This window comes from Ostrinia furnacalis, unplaced genomic scaffold (assembly GCF_004193835.3).
Source record: "Ostrinia furnacalis isolate ACB-3 unplaced genomic scaffold, ASM419383v2 OfSCF0373, whole genome shotgun sequence".
Taxonomy (NCBI): domain Eukaryota; kingdom Metazoa; phylum Arthropoda; class Insecta; order Lepidoptera; family Crambidae; genus Ostrinia; species Ostrinia furnacalis.
Window position 1 is genome coordinate 370,763 of NW_021130612.1, and position 18,457 is coordinate 389,219.

At 36.6% G+C, this 18,457-nt stretch overlaps 1 protein-coding gene across 1 annotated transcript in view; it reads left to right on the forward strand.

Moving 5' to 3' along the window:
- spz5 (spatzle 5 Toll-1 receptor) overlaps positions 1–15,666 on the forward strand; it is a 33,219-nt gene extending 17,553 nt beyond the window's left edge. The window contains exons 2-7 of the mRNA XM_028316731.1: positions 7,291–7,436; positions 8,250–8,464; positions 8,860–9,184; positions 10,014–10,184; positions 11,258–11,431; positions 14,519–15,666. Coding sequence (XP_028172532.1) covers positions 7,291–7,436; positions 8,250–8,464; positions 8,860–9,184; positions 10,014–10,184; positions 11,258–11,431; positions 14,519–14,693 — 1,206 coding nt within the window. The 3' untranslated portion in view covers positions 14,694–15,666. The remainder of the gene's footprint in view (positions 1–7,290; positions 7,437–8,249; positions 8,465–8,859; positions 9,185–10,013; positions 10,185–11,257; positions 11,432–14,518) is intronic.
- The last annotated feature ends 2,791 nt before the right edge of the window (positions 15,667–18,457 follow it).

Here is an 18,457-nt window from a genome sequence, read left to right on the forward strand (position 1 = left end):
CTCTTATTAATTTCTTCCATTACTTCAGCTATGGATGCAATAAAGTATTAGCACGTATTGAAATCTTCTTCAATACGTGCTCTCTTGGGTCTCTCTCAATGGTCTCTGGACCATTTTATGTTAGACAAGTAACACTTTATTAATATCTACTATCTACTCATCTAGCCACTCTCAGTTAGGCAACTAGACCAAACTCTTCTAACACATACCTGCTCAACGAATGAGGCGTGCCCCAAACAATAGGTCCATCTCATATTCATGTGTGAAACTTAGTAAACAATAGACTAACTGGAGCGAATAAACAAGGATATTATGTAAAAGCTGGCCTTGAATTAGTGGGAAGTTGAACAATCGCATTTCATAATTGGTTGCTAAAACTGTGACATGGTGTAATTTGGAGCTTTGGACGTACATTATTACACTTCCGTGATAAAATATTTGACTGTCCAGCCGGGCTATATTGTCGTGATATATCTTTATCGGTGATTTAAGACGTCAAAATATATGGGATTATTGCGTAAAATCGATAAAATGGCGCGATAACTGCTTATCGCGGAGCGCTTCCTAGTCCTAGTGGAAGACCTGGAATCGATTTCCAGATGACACATAAATGGAGGAATCACTTTTGTACAAAATCGATTTCAGTTTAGTAGCCATAACGCAGGCTAAAATCAATTTGACTTTTTGAAGGTTTGCAGAATATGTCATCAATTCTGAAAAGTCCGTAAACCCCTAAAAAGTGTTTTAAAAAGGCTACACAAATATGCCTCTAGGTCGTCTATAAAATAATGTTTTTATGCCGAGGCGTTTAAAAACCAGAGTGAAACAAACATCTCTGTTCTTTATGTTTATGTAAACACTTGTCTTTAATTGTTCTACAACGTATGATTATTGCAAAAACACACCATTTCAACTTGAATGATGCTCTACTTATGCAACTCGGAGATCTTATTGCTATAGTATAGTCTGGTTTGACAACAATACCGGTTACGTTAAGGAACTCGGTTGTTATCGGTAAAAAATCGGAAGTTACCGTAAAAGTGTAGTTACGGTTGTGGGTGATGTAATTTTGCTTCCCTTGTCGTGGCAGATGGCAGAACATACGAGAAGTTGCACCACCTAACTTTGACCGTAACTATGACGATAACCGGTGTATTTTTTATGTTGACAATCCCCTTCAACGGGGAATAGTGAACTTTTTGTTCACTAATCCCCGTTAACGCCAATTGGAGCTTATAAAACTTATAATGTTAATGCTACGTTAAAAATAAAATCCTAATATAACGGAGATTAATGAACTTGTTAGTTCATTATTCCCCGTTATAAGCTCCAATTGGCGTTAACTGGGATTAGTGAACAAAAAGTTCACTATTCCCTGTTGACGGGGATTGTCAATGGGGAATAGTGGAATAAGCCAAATGGTGCAACCTAGCCTTAATTTCCTCTACTAAGACTTGCATTTATTTCATTCATTGTTATAATTACCGTTAAAGTAAGTTGGTGCAAGCCAGCCTAAGAGTACCTATGCTATATTTCCAGTTAAGTACCAACAAATCAACGTATAACATTTTGAAACAAATGAAAGTAACGTTTGTAAAAACTACTCTTCCCACGTTTCATTTGACCAAATTAATGTTGACCTTAATAGTGACATCCAACGATTGCTCAGTCATTTGGGCCTTTCAAACACATGGTCTGCTCTTGACACGTAATGTCTGACATTAGCTGACATTGTCCTATAATCACATAGGTACCAAACCTAGCCATTGCCTGTCAAGGTGTGAAGCATTGCACTGGCACATTAAATCCAATGCTAGCCTTGCTCTTGTGAAGTGTTAATCAAGTTAATGATGTCAATCATTATTTAAAGATAGAACACTTAGCAGTATTTGGGATCAGCGCTCTAGGTTAAGATAAAGAAATATTAGATTAAGATTATGATAGACTAGCGGCCGCCCGCGACTTCGCATGCGTGGATCCCGTTTTACTCCTTTAAGGATGGAGTTTCGTAAATTACTTTCTTAGCGGATTCCTACGTCATAACATCTACCTGCATGCCAAATTTCAGCCCGACTCGTCCAGTGGTTTGGGCTGTGCGTTGATAGATCACTATGTCAGTCAGTCACCTTTGAGTTATACATATATTATTTAGATTATGCAAAGGATTTATTAATCAAATCATTATTATACGGAGAAACTATTTATACCTACATAGGTAGAGACAAGCATTTAACACTTATCTATGCTTTAAAAAACTTAAAACAACTATAATAACAATGATAATACCTTAATTAATAATAATATAATGCAATAAAGATTTATGACTATGAGCTAAGCTAAAACTTTTCATGCTTTCAAATAATGTTTTTAGTATCGTAACCATATTATATTTCAACGGTATATCTTATTATAATGGTATGTAGATTTCTACAAACATTAAACGGCCATTCTCAGATGAGCTAGTTTTTGCGTGTCCGGGCTGTTAAATCGTTAAAAATGACAAATTAGAGACATGCAAGTATTTTTATATGTTACTTAACAACCCTATCCAGTTGTGCATTAAATCATAGGCCTCTATTTTAAGTATTTGTGACTTAATTAATTTCATGAACCTCTGTTCTCTAATTACCGTTTCGCGTCCGCACACCGACTTAATGTTAAAACTTGGCTGTAATTTTTATGTCGTATAGATTTGGTTTACTCCATTCAACATTTTAAAGAGTACAAAAGATTGTCTTACGCATAGCAAAATATCTATTCAATAGAACCATTCTGTAAATAATTAGAATTAAAAAACTGCTTGTCCGAGCGAAAGTCCTAATTCCCGTGACGTTTTCTGTTTTTGGGCACACAAGCCTAAAAAATAATATTTGACACATCATTTACGCGCGCGGCGCGAGCCCTTAGTTAGTTCTAAGACCTGTTAGCAAGTAGACGTCTATTGCGTTGGCGTACCGTCGATGAATTGCGTAAGAGTATAATTACCATATCTTTGGTTTTCAATTTTTCTATTTACCATGTCCTTATTTTTATACTCGATTTTTGAAGGTAGATCCACGTTGTTAATTTAAAAAGATTCAGTACTTTGGCCTTCATACGTTGTAGTAAGACAGTATTTGCATACGCTGAAGATTTTGGAAATTTTGAAGAAAAACTATCGTTTTATAATTTCCATGTACTAATTACCGTATATTTATAATCACCGTTGTATGAAATTATTACCTACAAATTGCACTCACGATTGAATAAGTATGATGATAAAATATGAAATATACCTAGACTTTCGCATAACAACTGTACGGACTTTTCTTCCAATCTGACAATCAAAATTTTAAAAAACTTTCGTTAGAGTAACCTCGAAATAGATTCGATTTCATGACGAATGTTCAGCTTCAGTTGCTGCATGGTTGTTGGATTTAAGAGTATATTTTAACCCCTAAGGTGACCCCACAAAAAGAAGTTACCTGGAGTGACATCGGGGCTTTCTGATGGCCAGGAGATGTCACCCCTGCATGAAACATGTCTCGTACCAGATATTTATTTTTACTATTAGTATAATTGATATTAACATCTTAAATCATTAATTAATTCTAATATAATACCATTAAAATCTATCCATAATACCTTTGCCCTAAGAAGATGAGATTGTCCAACAGTAACACTTACCTGGCGTGATCACATTAAGAACAAAAGAGAACAAATCAACAGACAATGGGACTTTTCAAGGCAAGAGTGTAAAGGCACTTTGTACCATCCTAAACAGCATCCTACCTGCTTTGTTATGCATAGAAAAAACTTCGTGATATACAATGGGTACTGGACAGAAGAAGCTTGGAGAACAAACTATGTACAAATCCATCCTAAAACCCATGTAGACATAGTATGGCATCGACTTAGTCTCGCAAATGTAGAAATACTTTAACGTTTTCAAAATAACCTTGGTTTACAAAGTCCACTGAAGTGATACCAAACGTCAAAGAGGGTGTGGAAAATCTTGTAAAGCTTACAACCAAAGACTAGACCCTCATGAAATCTATTTGCTGCATCCCTTCTAAATTCTAAGACTTCTGCATTTAGGCTCAGGAGAAAGCGAATAGCATCAATCTGAAAACTTATTGTAAAAGAATCGAGGTGACAAATCATGGGATATGCTGAGCTTGAACTGTCATTATTACAAATTCAATTTAATCTGATAATGGGTGATGGCTGATCGCAGATAGATTAAAAAGAGGAAAAATCACTTAAATCATTAAAAAAAATTTCGACATATGCATATCCGAAAAATCAAATTTGTGAGATCTCCTGATCCATTATCTGTACGTTAAATCGTTTGTACCACATTGAAATCAAATAAATGATGATTAAGATTCTGATAAAATGTGACACGTAGCCCCTTCTGGGCGAAACTAAGTGTTCCTGTTATGGCCTCGATTATTGCAGTATACTGAAAATATCTTGATACAATAAATAATAGAAATGAGTGTTTTCCTTTTTTCAAAGGGTTATTAAGTGTACCTACAGCATTTTTTATGACGCTATATATTTATATACAAATTTATCAATGCAAGATATTGTTTTCTTGCTATTTTACATATTTTTTCTAATTACCGTTAGAATAAGTATTAGCCTTATCTAATTACCGTGACCATAAAATTTTTGGGTCTCATTTACGCGAAAACCGCTTGGAATAATTTGACGCCTTAACGATTGTTAAATTCGTACTTTTCATGTGTTTCATATTTAAATGCGGTTAAGTCAATTAAGCCAAATTTCAAAAATGATATGGTAATTAGGCTGAGAACGCCTAATCGTGAGAATGACCGTAAAGGTGCCATAAAACTTTATTCTTTTCACATCCTTATAAATTATGCATGAATAAACAAATAGATCATCTAAAAATAAGACTATTGTGATCTGGTGTTGCCACACCGTTGACATTTGATTCCTGATCTAGTTTTCTATGATTTAGTGCCATCGCGAAACACTGGTGCTCAGTAGTTTTACGTATTCATGAAGAAGTAGCATGCCACTAATGTAAAAAAAACTTGCGTAATTTTTAACATTAAAGAATAATCGGACTGTTTCAAATGTCAAAGTGATTTCTAGCTCTGCTGCCAGAACTATTGAATTATTGAGAAAATAGTTAAAGTTAAATATTTCAGACTTACCTACTTTACAAATAAAATTTTCGGTTATTCACACTGTTTAAGGACTGATTTTCTATGTAGGTACCTATTATAATTGAACTTAGAGACATCTACATTTGTAAACATCTTAAACCTATTATCCAGGATGTAAAAAAGTCAGGTAATAAACAAAACATTACCGCGTGAAACTGCTAAAGATGAATCAAACGCAGTTAGCAAGCGGCGCACGTAAACGAAAGCGCTTGCGTTAATCTGTGCTGCGCGTGGAATACAACTCCTGCGTCCTGCGCACTCAGCATCTGAAGGATATGGATAATTATCCTTAAGTCGTAGCAGTATGGTAGATTTTGGAATGAGCCGTTACTTCCTCAAATAGGAAGTGGTTGGTCTCGTTCCGCTTAGAGAAAGAAATGTTCTAGTGGTCAATGGAGTAGCACGTAGCAAATTAAATTAATTATGTAATCCATTAAAATTATTATAGATTGATAGATACGAGTAGATCAAATAAATGCCTGACGCAAACGATTCTGTCACTGCTCTACATTTATTTTCAATATTGCAGCTTTTAAAGATTACCTTCGACGAAATAAAGACAGACAGAAAAAAATGCGTCATCTTACATGGTGTAAGATAGTAACTAACCAAGCACTCGTACGCCTGTATTCATAAACGATGCTTGCTTAAGTGAAGCAGCAAATCGAATGCACAGCGTTGAATAGAGCTCTGTGATTGGTTCGGCTGTTTGGTGTAGTGGTTCAGTACGGACTACTATGCCGAGGGTCCGGGTTCGATTCCCGTCGGGCAGAAATTGAATGAATTTTAATTTCTGTGACGGATCTGGGTGTTTTCTATGTATATAATGTATGTATTTACAAAAAAGTATTTAAGTATGTTTATATCCGTTGCAGCGTTGTCTAGTACCCATACAAGTTTTGCTTAGTTTGGGTGGTTTGGGGCTAGTGGCGCAATGTAAAATGTCCAAGGATATTATTAAACATTAAATGTGTCACCCTGAGCGTCCACACGCACTGTGACTTGTGAGATCTCATAGTAATGTTTGTAAATACGGGCGTAAAAAAATTCGCTCTGTTTATGACTAAGCAGCTGTTTCGCGTTTAGTTGTTACACTAGAGTTAGACAGTAAGACATTGACATTTCGATGACGTGGCGTGGGTAGGAGACGGTTCCTTCCGGAGAGCCACATTGTTGCCTTGTACCTGTCAGAACATGCCTGTATTTGGCCAAAGTACGAATAAAAGCCTTGAACGAGTTATGTAGAGCAAAAATGCATTGTTTACCGAATCGGTTATGCAACAAATATGGATGTTAAAATCAACAAGATTATATTTTATAACCACGTATTTAATTGACGGACTTTGACAGACAACCCTTTTGCTCGCCAGGGGAATGTTTCTATCCTAGTTAGGTACCAATCTTAGGTACAAGTAATAATAAGTTTTGGACCATTATCTTCGAAGCATTGACAGCTATCAGCTATAGGTTCAAGTTATAAGTTATCTATTTAATGGATTTATTTGCTCCAAATATTTTTTCACTTGAATGAAATCTGACTCATGTTAGCCAATGACCTTTTTCTTGACAAGTGATTGGTTTGACCGCTGAGTCATGGAGACATTGGTGAACCTGTCGAAATTATTTATCATCATAACTATTTTTTGAATTGTTATCTGGATGACAAAGTCATTTAATGTCTAAGGCTGAGTTGCACCACCTAACTTTGATTGTAACTATAACGATAACCGATGTTTTTGTATGGAGTTTGACATATTTCTGACGATTGTTGAAGTTAAAATAAGATGGTGCAACCCAGCCTAAATGCAGAGTTTCTTGCGCCACTTCTCTGCACTAGCCGACAATAGTCCCGAAGTGGTGATAGGGAAAGTTATATTTGGGACCTGTCCTTCCTCTACATATTATACAGAACTAGCGGCCGCCCGCGACTTCGTACACGTGGATCCTGTTTTAATTTGAAACTCTTAGCACTTGTAGTTTCTGAGATTTCGTGATGAGTGAGTGAGTCAGTCAGTCAATCAGTCAGTGACCTGTCTGAGTCACCTTTCGCTTTTATAGATATAGATTTGAATTATTTTAGATTAGAACCTTATTATTGTTGTTGTTGCAGTTGATCTGGAGCATAGCGCGCGGTGGCGACGGCTATAGCTGTCCTTACGGGCAGAGCTGCGCCTTCGAGCCTGCGCCTCCTGGTCGCGCGCCACCTTGCGCCCAACCTGGCCTGACATACTGCGTGCATCCAGAGCCCTATCCTGAGTGAGACCACTTTCAACCTTATTCCCTCATCTTAGAGACAACTAGACCTGGTGACCTTCTACGCCTTCAAAGGCGTTCAAAACCCACGCCTCACGGCCGCGCGCCGCCCTGCGCGTAGCCCGGCCTGACATACTGCGTGCATCCAGAGCCCTATCCTGAGTAAGACCACTTTCAACCTTATTCCCTCGTCTTAGGGTCAGTTAGACCTGGTGACCTGCTGCATCTTCCCTCTGTGTACACAGCCCGGCCTGACCTACTGCGTGCACCCGGAGCCCTATTCTGAGTACGACCATTATCAAATGTTTATTTTTTCAACTTTTTACATTCTTCATTTTGCCTCTGATGAATCGAGAGAGGGTCGTCCTGCAGGGGTGACCAATTGGTCTGATGTTGATGATCATGAAAGAACAGACCAGTGAATAAAAGCTAGCACCCGGTGGTCAAGGACAGAACTTACCCAAAAAAGTGTTTCGACAACCCAGGATAGACTGTCCTGGTGTCGTAGAACGAGGAGAGCCTACCCCAATCAATGGGAAATGGCTAAGGCAAAGAAGAAGATTAAAAGCACGTGTGCGATTTTTGTAGCCATAGACATTGCTCAAGTTTAACGTAGCTTCTGAAGTACGGAATAATGTTTCTTTAAAAAAATCGAATTAGGCAAAGTTGGTACGAGTACCTACCTTAAATAATTGGGAAAGTGTTTTTCATTTTTAGTTGTGTGTTCCATTTGGGAATTGATGTTAATATTGGCAGAATCAAACTCTATTACCGCTGATCCCGCAATGTTCTTCTAATCACTCCATATCATTCCAGATACATCATCAGGCAGCTGATAGAAGCGGGACAGTACGACATCCGGACTCTTCTCTCTGACGAGAGCCGGGACGACTTCAACGCGAATAAGAAACCCGAGTACCCGTATGGGTACGGGCCCAACTCGCTGCCTCACGTCGACCAGATCTCACTCGTCAACGACCCTATATACCCTAAGGACTATAACACTAAGTTCCATAATAGGTATAATCATGGTGAGTAAGAGAAAATTTTAACTATAGAAATAAAACTACAAAGTCCCAAAAAGATTCCTAAATTCAAAAGAGCAACATTTCCGTAGGTAGAGAGATCAGTTATGATCCTTGTGGTCCTGTTGCTTAGTCCTAACATGGAATTGGTTGTGGTACTCCTACCAATAAGTACTTCTACAGACAATAATTATGATATCCCTGACTGAATTACGACCGGAAAAATACTATTAATATTAATTCTAGCATACCTTACTCCGAACAGAAGTGAGGCACTTTGAAGACGAATTCTAAATAAATTGTTGCCTCTGTTGATCGTTCATTACTGCATCTGCTAACTTTGGAGCAAACAATGTTGATCTTTGAAGTTTGAATTTAACTATAATTCAACTGTTTTCCAGAAATCTTCAACCAAAAGACACCTCTTCAACCACCTTCACCAGTAGACCCATCGCCCTACAATATCAACGCGTACCAGTCCGCCAACTTCTCTAAATTCGGCTTTCAAGGGTACCAGCAGACTGGGCAAGGGTACATCAACCCGGCGTTAAACCAGTACGATAGCGAGTACAACAAGAAGGTCTTCCGGCAGAACAGCTTGAGCGCTACGTTGGGGTACAACCCAAATTTGTACGATACACAGAACGGGTACAACTACCAAGCTCCGGAGTGGTTCAGGCAGGCGTCGAGTGGAGTGACGCAGTATAATCCTAATGAATGGTGGAAGTGAGTATTTATATTATTTTCTGTAATTTGCTCTATATTTTTCAACATGTCTACTTGTGATCATAACGCCTTGTCAGGAGACTCTCGTCAATTCACAAACATTATTATGAGGTCTCACAGTAGGCGTGGAAGCACAGGGTGACACATGAACCAATCACAGAGCTCTATTCAACGCTGTGCGTTTGATTTGCTGCTTCACATAAGCAAGCATCGTTTGTGAATACGGGTGTCTAATTCAAGACCTGTAATCGCCAAGTTACTTTTATGTGCCTTGTGTCATCATATTTTGAAACACTGAAGTCTTGAAAAGGCATTATCCTATTATCTTAAAGGAAATTGATATCAATACTTTCCATCCATTTACCTATAGTGCTTTTTCCTTAAACACACTCAAAATGTTTTCATTAGACTTTATAATCTGACAGTGTAACTTTTAATTATTAGGACGGGATTGCTACCATGTCCTACCTTAATTTTGAGTTTCCGATATTTCGGCACTTGCAAGCGCCATGATAACGGAGTAACTGAGGAAACTTTCATGGAGGTACGTGGTAGCAATCCCGTCAAGAAATTTTTTATGCATAACAATGATGTTAAGTGGGATGCAGTCTAGGATAGTAAATTATCTGGCCTGTAAGTGCCTATTCACTCTCGCCTTGAAAAGGCCCGGATTATAGTCTTCGGGAAAGACAGCAGCAGGCAACGAATTCCAGTCCCAAGCTGTTCGCTATTAATTATTATGTTAGTGAAAGTTTAAAACAATACATATAGTGTAACTTTGAGTTGTTCGTTCCACTTCATCCTCTCAAAAATTAACCTACCATTCCAGGTACATATCGCCATCTCGCTCCGATGTGACTGTAGAACGTTCCGTCTCGTTCCCCGCCAGGACGATGGTGCAGGTCGCGCGGCGCCGGCGCAATGCTGAACTGGTGCAGGAGTCGGCGAAACGCACGTTGACTGGGGCAGAGGCGCTGAGGATAGCGCTGGGGCTGGCTAGGTATGTTGGATGAAGAAGTTTTATACTAGGACTCTATACACTCCTACTACAGCTAAACTTTACTGCTGGACTGTAAATGGGAAAATTACTCTCCTTGAAGGAAATTACTCTCAAATTTATTACAGTGTTACGTAGTACGCGTCAGAACCCTAAAAGAAGGCCAGTTATACATAAAAGCAGTAGTGAGACAGAAAAACGCTGAACGATTGATTTTAGCCATCACAAATTTATATACTACTAATAGCTGTTAGATTCTTTTTATTTCACCGATTATTATTGTTGATTAAATAAGAAAAAATATTTATTTAAAAAAAGTTATTTTCACGTCAAATAGTATCATACAATCCCTTTCCCTCTATCTCTATGTAAATTAACCTACCTACGAGTACTTACTAAACTAATGCAAAATATTACTTGCCTTCTTACTTATTACATACGTACTGGTCCTCATGTTCGTGTTTTAACCGAAAAATCTTCTGAGTTCATCAAGCTAAGCCCAGAGATAGGTGTGGGAATATTCTTGTAGTAATTCTGCGAAAGAGGTAGCGACTATCAGCCATCTTGATAACCGTAATTAACCTTTGCAACAAATGGCCAGGCTTAGTCATTATATTGAAATCTAACTAGTGTTTTGCTAATTACAAAGATCAGACACTATGTAGATCCATAATCTCGGAACTAATTGGTTTTTAATTTCAGCCACTGTCAGGCTACGCTCTGTAGATAATGTTAAATGATAGCACTCTATCCAAGCAGACTCCATAATTATTATCATTTAACGCGATTTTTCTGGACCGGAGGGGCATGTTTATTTAGGCTTAGTAATACTCATGATAACGTGTGCATGAAAATGAATGCAATAACAAACGAAGCTAGCGACAAACCTGTAGGCATTGCAAGAAAAAAATAAGATTCTGTAAAAGCAAACAACAAACTGTAAAGTGAGACAGAAAGTGTACTAAAATAGATTCAGCTAAATCAATATGCTTTCAAAGCGGGCTTTCTTTTTCAGCCACGTGTGTCGCAATATCATCAGTCCAACATTGTTTTAGTAACATTTTTCACCCCCAAAGCGCAGAGACGACGGCGGAACGGTCCCGAAGGCAGGCGGCCGGCGCACAGGAACTGTGTCAGACGCGCACAGAGTACATTACGCCGCGGGCCGCCCTCAACAACAAGGGCAGCTGGCGCTACGTCGTCAACATGCCCGACAACATGACGCAGCTCGTGCGAGCCGAGATCTGCACGTGAGTACACGCACCTATGCATGCGCGAGTACACGCACCCATGCATGCATGCAATGCGGGCACGAAGCCACAAAAGCACAACTTGTTCCCAGAGAGTCACACCCAAACTTTTTTTTTTGACATTTTACACTGCGCCTCTAGTCCCAAACTAAGCAAAGCTTGTACTATGGATGGGTACTAGACGACGGATATAAACATACTTAAATACTTTTTTTTAACACCCTGACCCATCACATAAATTAAAATTCATCATTTCAAAATCTGCCCGGCCGGGAATCGAACCCGGAACCTCTCGGCATAGTAATCCGTTCTGAACCACTAGAGGAAACGGCTGACAACAGTAAAAACTAGTAACACTGTTGGGAAAAATACTGAAAAAAATTCCCATCTAGTAGATAGATAGTCATTTATTGTCAAAACTGTGCATACATTGTTGTTACATGGATGTTAAATAACACAGGAACCGACAGTTTGCCCATTTCGGACGTACAATATAGGTAGGTAAAGAGAATAATATAATTTACAATGTTACTTAAGTGGGTTGTCCATATTTTAGAATTTCAACAATGATTAAAATATTCTTCTAAACTATAAAAACATTTCATTATTAGCCAATCTTTAAGAGTTCTTTTAAATTGCGGACCTTCTAAAGCCTTGATAATTTTAGGCAACTTATTGAAAATCTTAATTCCCATTATAAAAGTACTCTTGTCATGGATGTAACTCGATGATTTTTCTATACAAATGTCATACATGTATTGTGACCGTAAATTATTTCTAGTGTCACTTTTTTATGAAAATACTGTGCATGTCCTTTTACAAATAAACAAATTTCTAATATGTATATACCCGTCAATGTCAAATATTTACATTCCTTAAATACTACCCGTAATGTGTCATATGGACCAATATTATAAATTGTTCGTAAACACTTTTTTTGCAAGATAAATGTAGACTGAACATTTACAGAATTGCCCCAGAATATTATTCCGTATGTCAGTAGTGGATAGACGTATCCATAATATGCATTCTTTGAAATTTCTATTGAGGTCACCTTTGTAAGTATCGATATGGCATAACAGCTACTAGATATTCGTCTATTTATATTGTCAATGTGAGATTTCCAATTCAAATGGGAATCTATGGTAATACCTAAAAATTTGATATCAGATACCTGCTCAATTTTAGTCGCGTTAATAACAATGTTCAAATCTAGTGGGACCTTCTTATAGTTTCTGAATTCCAGCAATTTCGTTTTAGCCAAGTTTACTTTTAGGTTTATACCTGCTAACCATTCGGTTACTCGGTTAAGTGTACTATAAATTGTATCAGTGAAACTCTCATCATTTTGTTTTTCCTTGGATAAGAATATAGTAGCATCATCCGCGAACATAATAGTCCAGNCGCATAGGTGATTTACTATTTGTGGAAATTTATTGACATAAATCAAGAACAAAAGTGGCCCTAGAATGCTACCTTGCGGTACACCCAGGGCAATAGGTTTCCAATTAGACTGTATTCGTAACATTGTTTTTGTCGTTGAGTCATAATATGTGTCTAGAATTGTTGCTTGTTCTCAGTTTGTTAAATACGATTGCATAAGTTTGAGAGCAATTCCACGAATTCCTATGTGCTCTAATTGCTTTAGTAGGACCTTATGAACGACACAGTCAAAAGCTTTTGACAAATCTAGAAAAAGTCCAACACAAGTATTTTTCTTATCTATATCTACCCACATTTGTTTCAAAATTTTAAAAATAGCTACAGTTGTATTTTTACCTTTCTGGAATCCAAATTGATTTGTATTTAACGTCTTGTTTTTGTCCAGAAAAGACATGATCCTATTATAAATTATTTTCTCAAAGATTTTAGAAAAGTTTGATAGTAAAACAATAGGTCTATAATTGTTCATGTCGCTTTTAGATCCTTTTTTATGAAGAGGTTTTACTAATCCCTTCTTCAAATCATCGGGGAATATACCGGTTTCAAAAGTCAAATTTATGATATAAGTTAATGGGTCAATTATAGCATCAATACTTGATTTAATTATCGTCATTGGTATATTGTCAAAACCTGTACTTTTTTTATTTTTTAACACTTGTATAGTCCTTTTAGTTTCTGAAATTGTAACTGGTATCAGAAAGATACTATTCAAATTAGGTTGAGTCACTGATTTATATGAAATGTCAATGTTATGTTGTATATCATTATTCAAATTAATAAAAAAGTCATTAATCGCATCTGCTATGTCACATGGTTTATCAATTAAAATGTTATCTTTTTCAATGTTTTCTATCGTCTCTTTTATGGTATTGGTATGTGTTGTATTTTGTTTAATAATTTGCCACGTAGTTAGTAGTCACACTGCTGGTAGGAGTACTCATCATCACATGCATTAAGTAACTTTATTTAATATTAGAGATTTCAAAAGAAACCATGTAAATACATTAAAAATCAAAATACTCAAGTAATCTATTATAGTAGCTAACAGTAAAAAAATACAGGTTAACGAGTGAGGGTGTGACTGCATGGGAATTTTTTTCGATCTTTTTACCAAAGAGTAACAGTGTTACTCGTTTGGTGTGACTCGTTAGGAACTAGGGAACAAGCGGAAAGAAAAGAAAGCCGCTACATACGCACATTACGCACGTTTGCGCACACACAAACGCATAAGTTTTGAACCCGAAACTATAAAATAATTTCACTAGGAAGATTTTTTAAACTCTACATTTACAATAATAATTTGATTTGATCCTTTCCTAACTAAACTTGTATACCTATTAAAATTATTTGAATAGCTCGATGAAGTGTTCAATCTGTTGACCAACGTTTATGTATTGAATTAACAAGCAGCTGCAATGTTCACTGAAGTTATCACCTGCCTCCATAAGATTTGAAAATTAGCTCCATCTAGTGAGCATCTTTGGAAATACAATTACATCTTTTAACGCCATCTATTAGTAAATAGCAGCAACATTGTTAATGTATCATGATGTATCACGATTGTTTCGATACCATGTTCTATGACTTATGTTAGGTTTTTAAAAACCTTTTAACTTATTTTTTTCTAAAAAAAAAAAATTTCAGGTCGTCGCAGTGCAGCGGGCTTTGCACAGTGCCACCGGGATACAACTCTCGGTGTGAGCAAAAGTACATTCAGAAACGGTTGGTGGCGCTAGAGTCGAGTGGCCAGTCTCTTTACACTGACTTATTTTGGATCCCCAGCTGTTGCCAATGTACTATTATCCCGAATAACCAGTGATTAGATTAATATAAATATTAACATCCTTGTGTTGTGATTTGTTTCTTTTGTAACTTACAATAAAATTAGTTAAGAATAGTGACGCTACTCGCCGCTAGATGGCGGTTTACGCTGTGAATCTTTATTTTTGCCAGCATTAAAATTCAAACCACTGCCTTTTTATTATTATTTTACTTAGTTAAAAAGTATAACTAAAGATGATGCATTATCATGACAGATTTCGTTTTTTACATACTAATATTTTTCAAAAATGACTTACTTGTACCAAAGCGTTTGCAAACTATTACGAATAAATGTTATTTATTGTATCATCCGAATGATCATTACAGTAAAATAGTTTAAAATATTTGGATAGATCATTTAAAACCTAACAGTTCCTTCATAATTGAAAGAGTGATAGTTTTTACAAATTGTGTACCTTTTGACAATCGCCAAATTATTGTCTACACAATTTATAGTAGGAAATAATTTGAGGTCTCAAATGCAGATTAATTGATTAATATAAATAAACAATGGAAAAATGTGCACGTTAAATCTCCGAGAAACAGCAATATTTATACACACACTTTTAGAAACGTCAATTTAAATCAAGTGCATTTTTGGCCTCAAATAAAAAACCAACTCTTATCCTAAAGGCAGAGTATTATAATTAATTTTATATAAGCGTATGTAAGGCCTCCATAACCAAGTATTAATATTTTAATTGAATTATTGTAAATATTAGCTGTAAGTGTGTAAAAACTGGTTATTTGCTAGTTATTTAATATTAAAATAATAGTTAGGTATTACAATATTGCAATGCTTAGATTTATACGTCTTAAGAGGCTTTTTTCATTAGAAAAATCTATGTTTCTTTCTTGCAACATTTTTCTAAATGTAATAAACATTCCAACATATTTTTTTGTAAAATAACAACATATAAATAAAGGACTTTTAAGCAGTTGTTAATAAACACACATCCCCTGTTTCCATCACGGCCATTAATAAATAAAAATGTTACCTATATGTGTTTTATTTAATTTTATTGGTCCTTCCAACGATCTCGCAAAAAATGTCTTGAAAATAATGCCATTTTAAAAATAATTTAAAATTAAAATATAAATAAAATATTATTGAAATCAAATTAATAAGACTATCGATTAACTGAAAACTTAGATGTTAGTGACATAGCATTATTATAAGTACAATCTTTTGGGATGGGAATCGAACTTGGTCTAGATTGAATACTCGTAGGCAGGCACTAATCTATAGTATACATTTTCAAGCCAAGTAAGTGTAATTAATCAATCAAATCAAGTCATTTTTATTTCTGACATAAACTGTAATAAAACTCCTTAGCTTTCCTTCGATAGCATGAGCTTACGTAATGCGCGTAAAAAGCTCTTCAGACTCGTAAGTTTTTCCAGAAATAGTTACTAACATACTCGTATTAATGTAGGTCCTTAATAAATATGTAGTACAAACACTTGCAAGTACAATGAGTATAACATCAAGAGACCAATGAAAGGTACGGAGTTAAGTCCTCAGCTTTAAACAATCCCTGTGGAGCTTTAACCGAGCTTACTACTCGTGTGACATGAGGAAGTTTTTCCCAAACATCGCCCGTATTCACAAACGATACTTGCTTAAGTGAAGCAGCAAATCGAATGCACAGCGTTGAATAGAGCTGCGATTGGTTAATGTGTCACCCTGTGCGTCCACGCGCACTGTGAGATCTCATAGTAATGTTTGTGAATACCAGCGTAAATGTTTTGTACCATCAAGACAGTATTCTTTTGTTTATAAAAAGAAACAAGTGACAATCTGCTGGACTATAAGATGATCGGTGCATGCATCTTAAAAGCTCTACTGTGGCTTTTTCAGTATCTCATTTCTACTAAAGGTGAGTATAAACTAAAGCATTTACTTGTATCAAAACAACGAGCCACTCAATAAAATGTTCTAGTTTCATGAACCAAATGTCGTACATTTGACCAGTAGTGTACCATTCGTAAAAATCATACTCACCAAAGCTCTAAGCTCTTGCGGTAACTTATTGCCTCTAAAGTGCCAAGTTTAGTACGCATTGAAGACAATAAATTGTAAATTCATCGAACCTATGTTCGGTATCAAGCGAATTTCAAGGTAGCATATTTCCCGAGACGAGTTAACGCAGAGGGTGGAAAATCGCCACATCTGGAAGGGATCCGAGCGACCCTTGCGCACCCTTGGGCTTACGGGCCTACCTTAACAAATTTTCCCTTATCCGTAAACTTGCTATTTATCAATACAACTCCATTTCCTTCAACGCATTCGGATTTATAAGAAAAGTTAATTTTAGAAAAAAATTGGCAAAAAGCAAATGTAATTTTAATGACTCTACAAAAGTTGTGCCGTTGAGAAGCTTTCGTTTCTGGAAATAATCAGCTTTTTATAATAAAATTGTAGGAAGCTGTGGTTTCAATCGAAAGTTTTTTGCAATATTACAGCAATTCGCAATTAACTGAATTATTCACAAGAGTATTTCTTATTTATTAAGACCCGAAATAAAAACAGATTAATAACAAACTTTTTTATTAATCCCTCAATGCATTAAGACCAATTTTAATCATTAATATTTTTAACTATAATAAATATTCGTATGGTAATTTTAAAATACAATATGCATTAAGACAATACAAGAACACCCACGACATTTTATCATAACGGAAAACCTCTGCCAGTGCAAATACAATGGAAGCTCACACCTAGCGCCAAAACTCGCACTTAAAAATAAAAATTCAAGCAGAAAGTCGCGCTACGCGTAAAAGTAAAAGAGGAAGCGGGGAAAAAATCAATGCTTGCGTTTTATGTTCTATGCGTGTGACAGATCGGTTGTCATGGCGACGACGGCAGGGGAAGCGGTCGCCATCTTAAAAGGTCTTATGTCAAAGCGGGAAATGACAAAATGGCGGTTCTGCTTTCCGCGCAAAGTCGCCCCCGGGCCGCTGCGCTCCTGGTTACGACTTTTTCGCCCCATAACGTTCTTGTGCGTCGCGAGAGCGAGATAGAAGGTGGGGTAAGGGAGCCAGTAATCGATATTACGCACTTTTGTAGCAATGAAATTGGCGCGGCACGATGCAAGAACGCGCTTCGCACGCGTTGCAATCTTTCTTGAATATTTAGATGTTGCTAACAATTTACGTCTAACAATTTGCTAAAAGTTTATAAGGTTTATTTGTTACCGTACCAGATCACAGTATAGTTCGTCGGACTACTCTAACATCTGTAAAAGGCACCACATCCTTCCTCTTGCCATTAGGCGTGAAATATCTGATATCACATATCTTATAAAAGTTATCACAGCTGAGATTGACTGCTCTGAACTCCTAGCTAACATTCAATTTAATGCTCCAAAAAGAATTCTGCGCAATAATGATCCACTATACATCCCCAAGGTAGACTCTAACTACAGGCAAAATAGTTTTCTCTGGCGGGCGAGTAGGAACTTGAACGAATTTGTCAAGGAGACTAACATCGACATATTTTGTACTAGCATTGCTGTGGCGAGGAGAAAGCTAGGCGACCGTTTTTTTAAGGACAACTAAATTGTTTTTCTGTTTGGCAATGTCTTCCAATACTTTTTATTTAGGTATTACATAGTATATTATAGTAGTGTAGTACGTAGTATGTAGTAACCCTGGTGCAAAGGCTCACTAAATTTTTTAAATTGTTTTTACCTGTGGGAACCTATAAGTGGTTTACTCGTTGCCTATCTTATGTTATTATTACACACTGTAAAACCC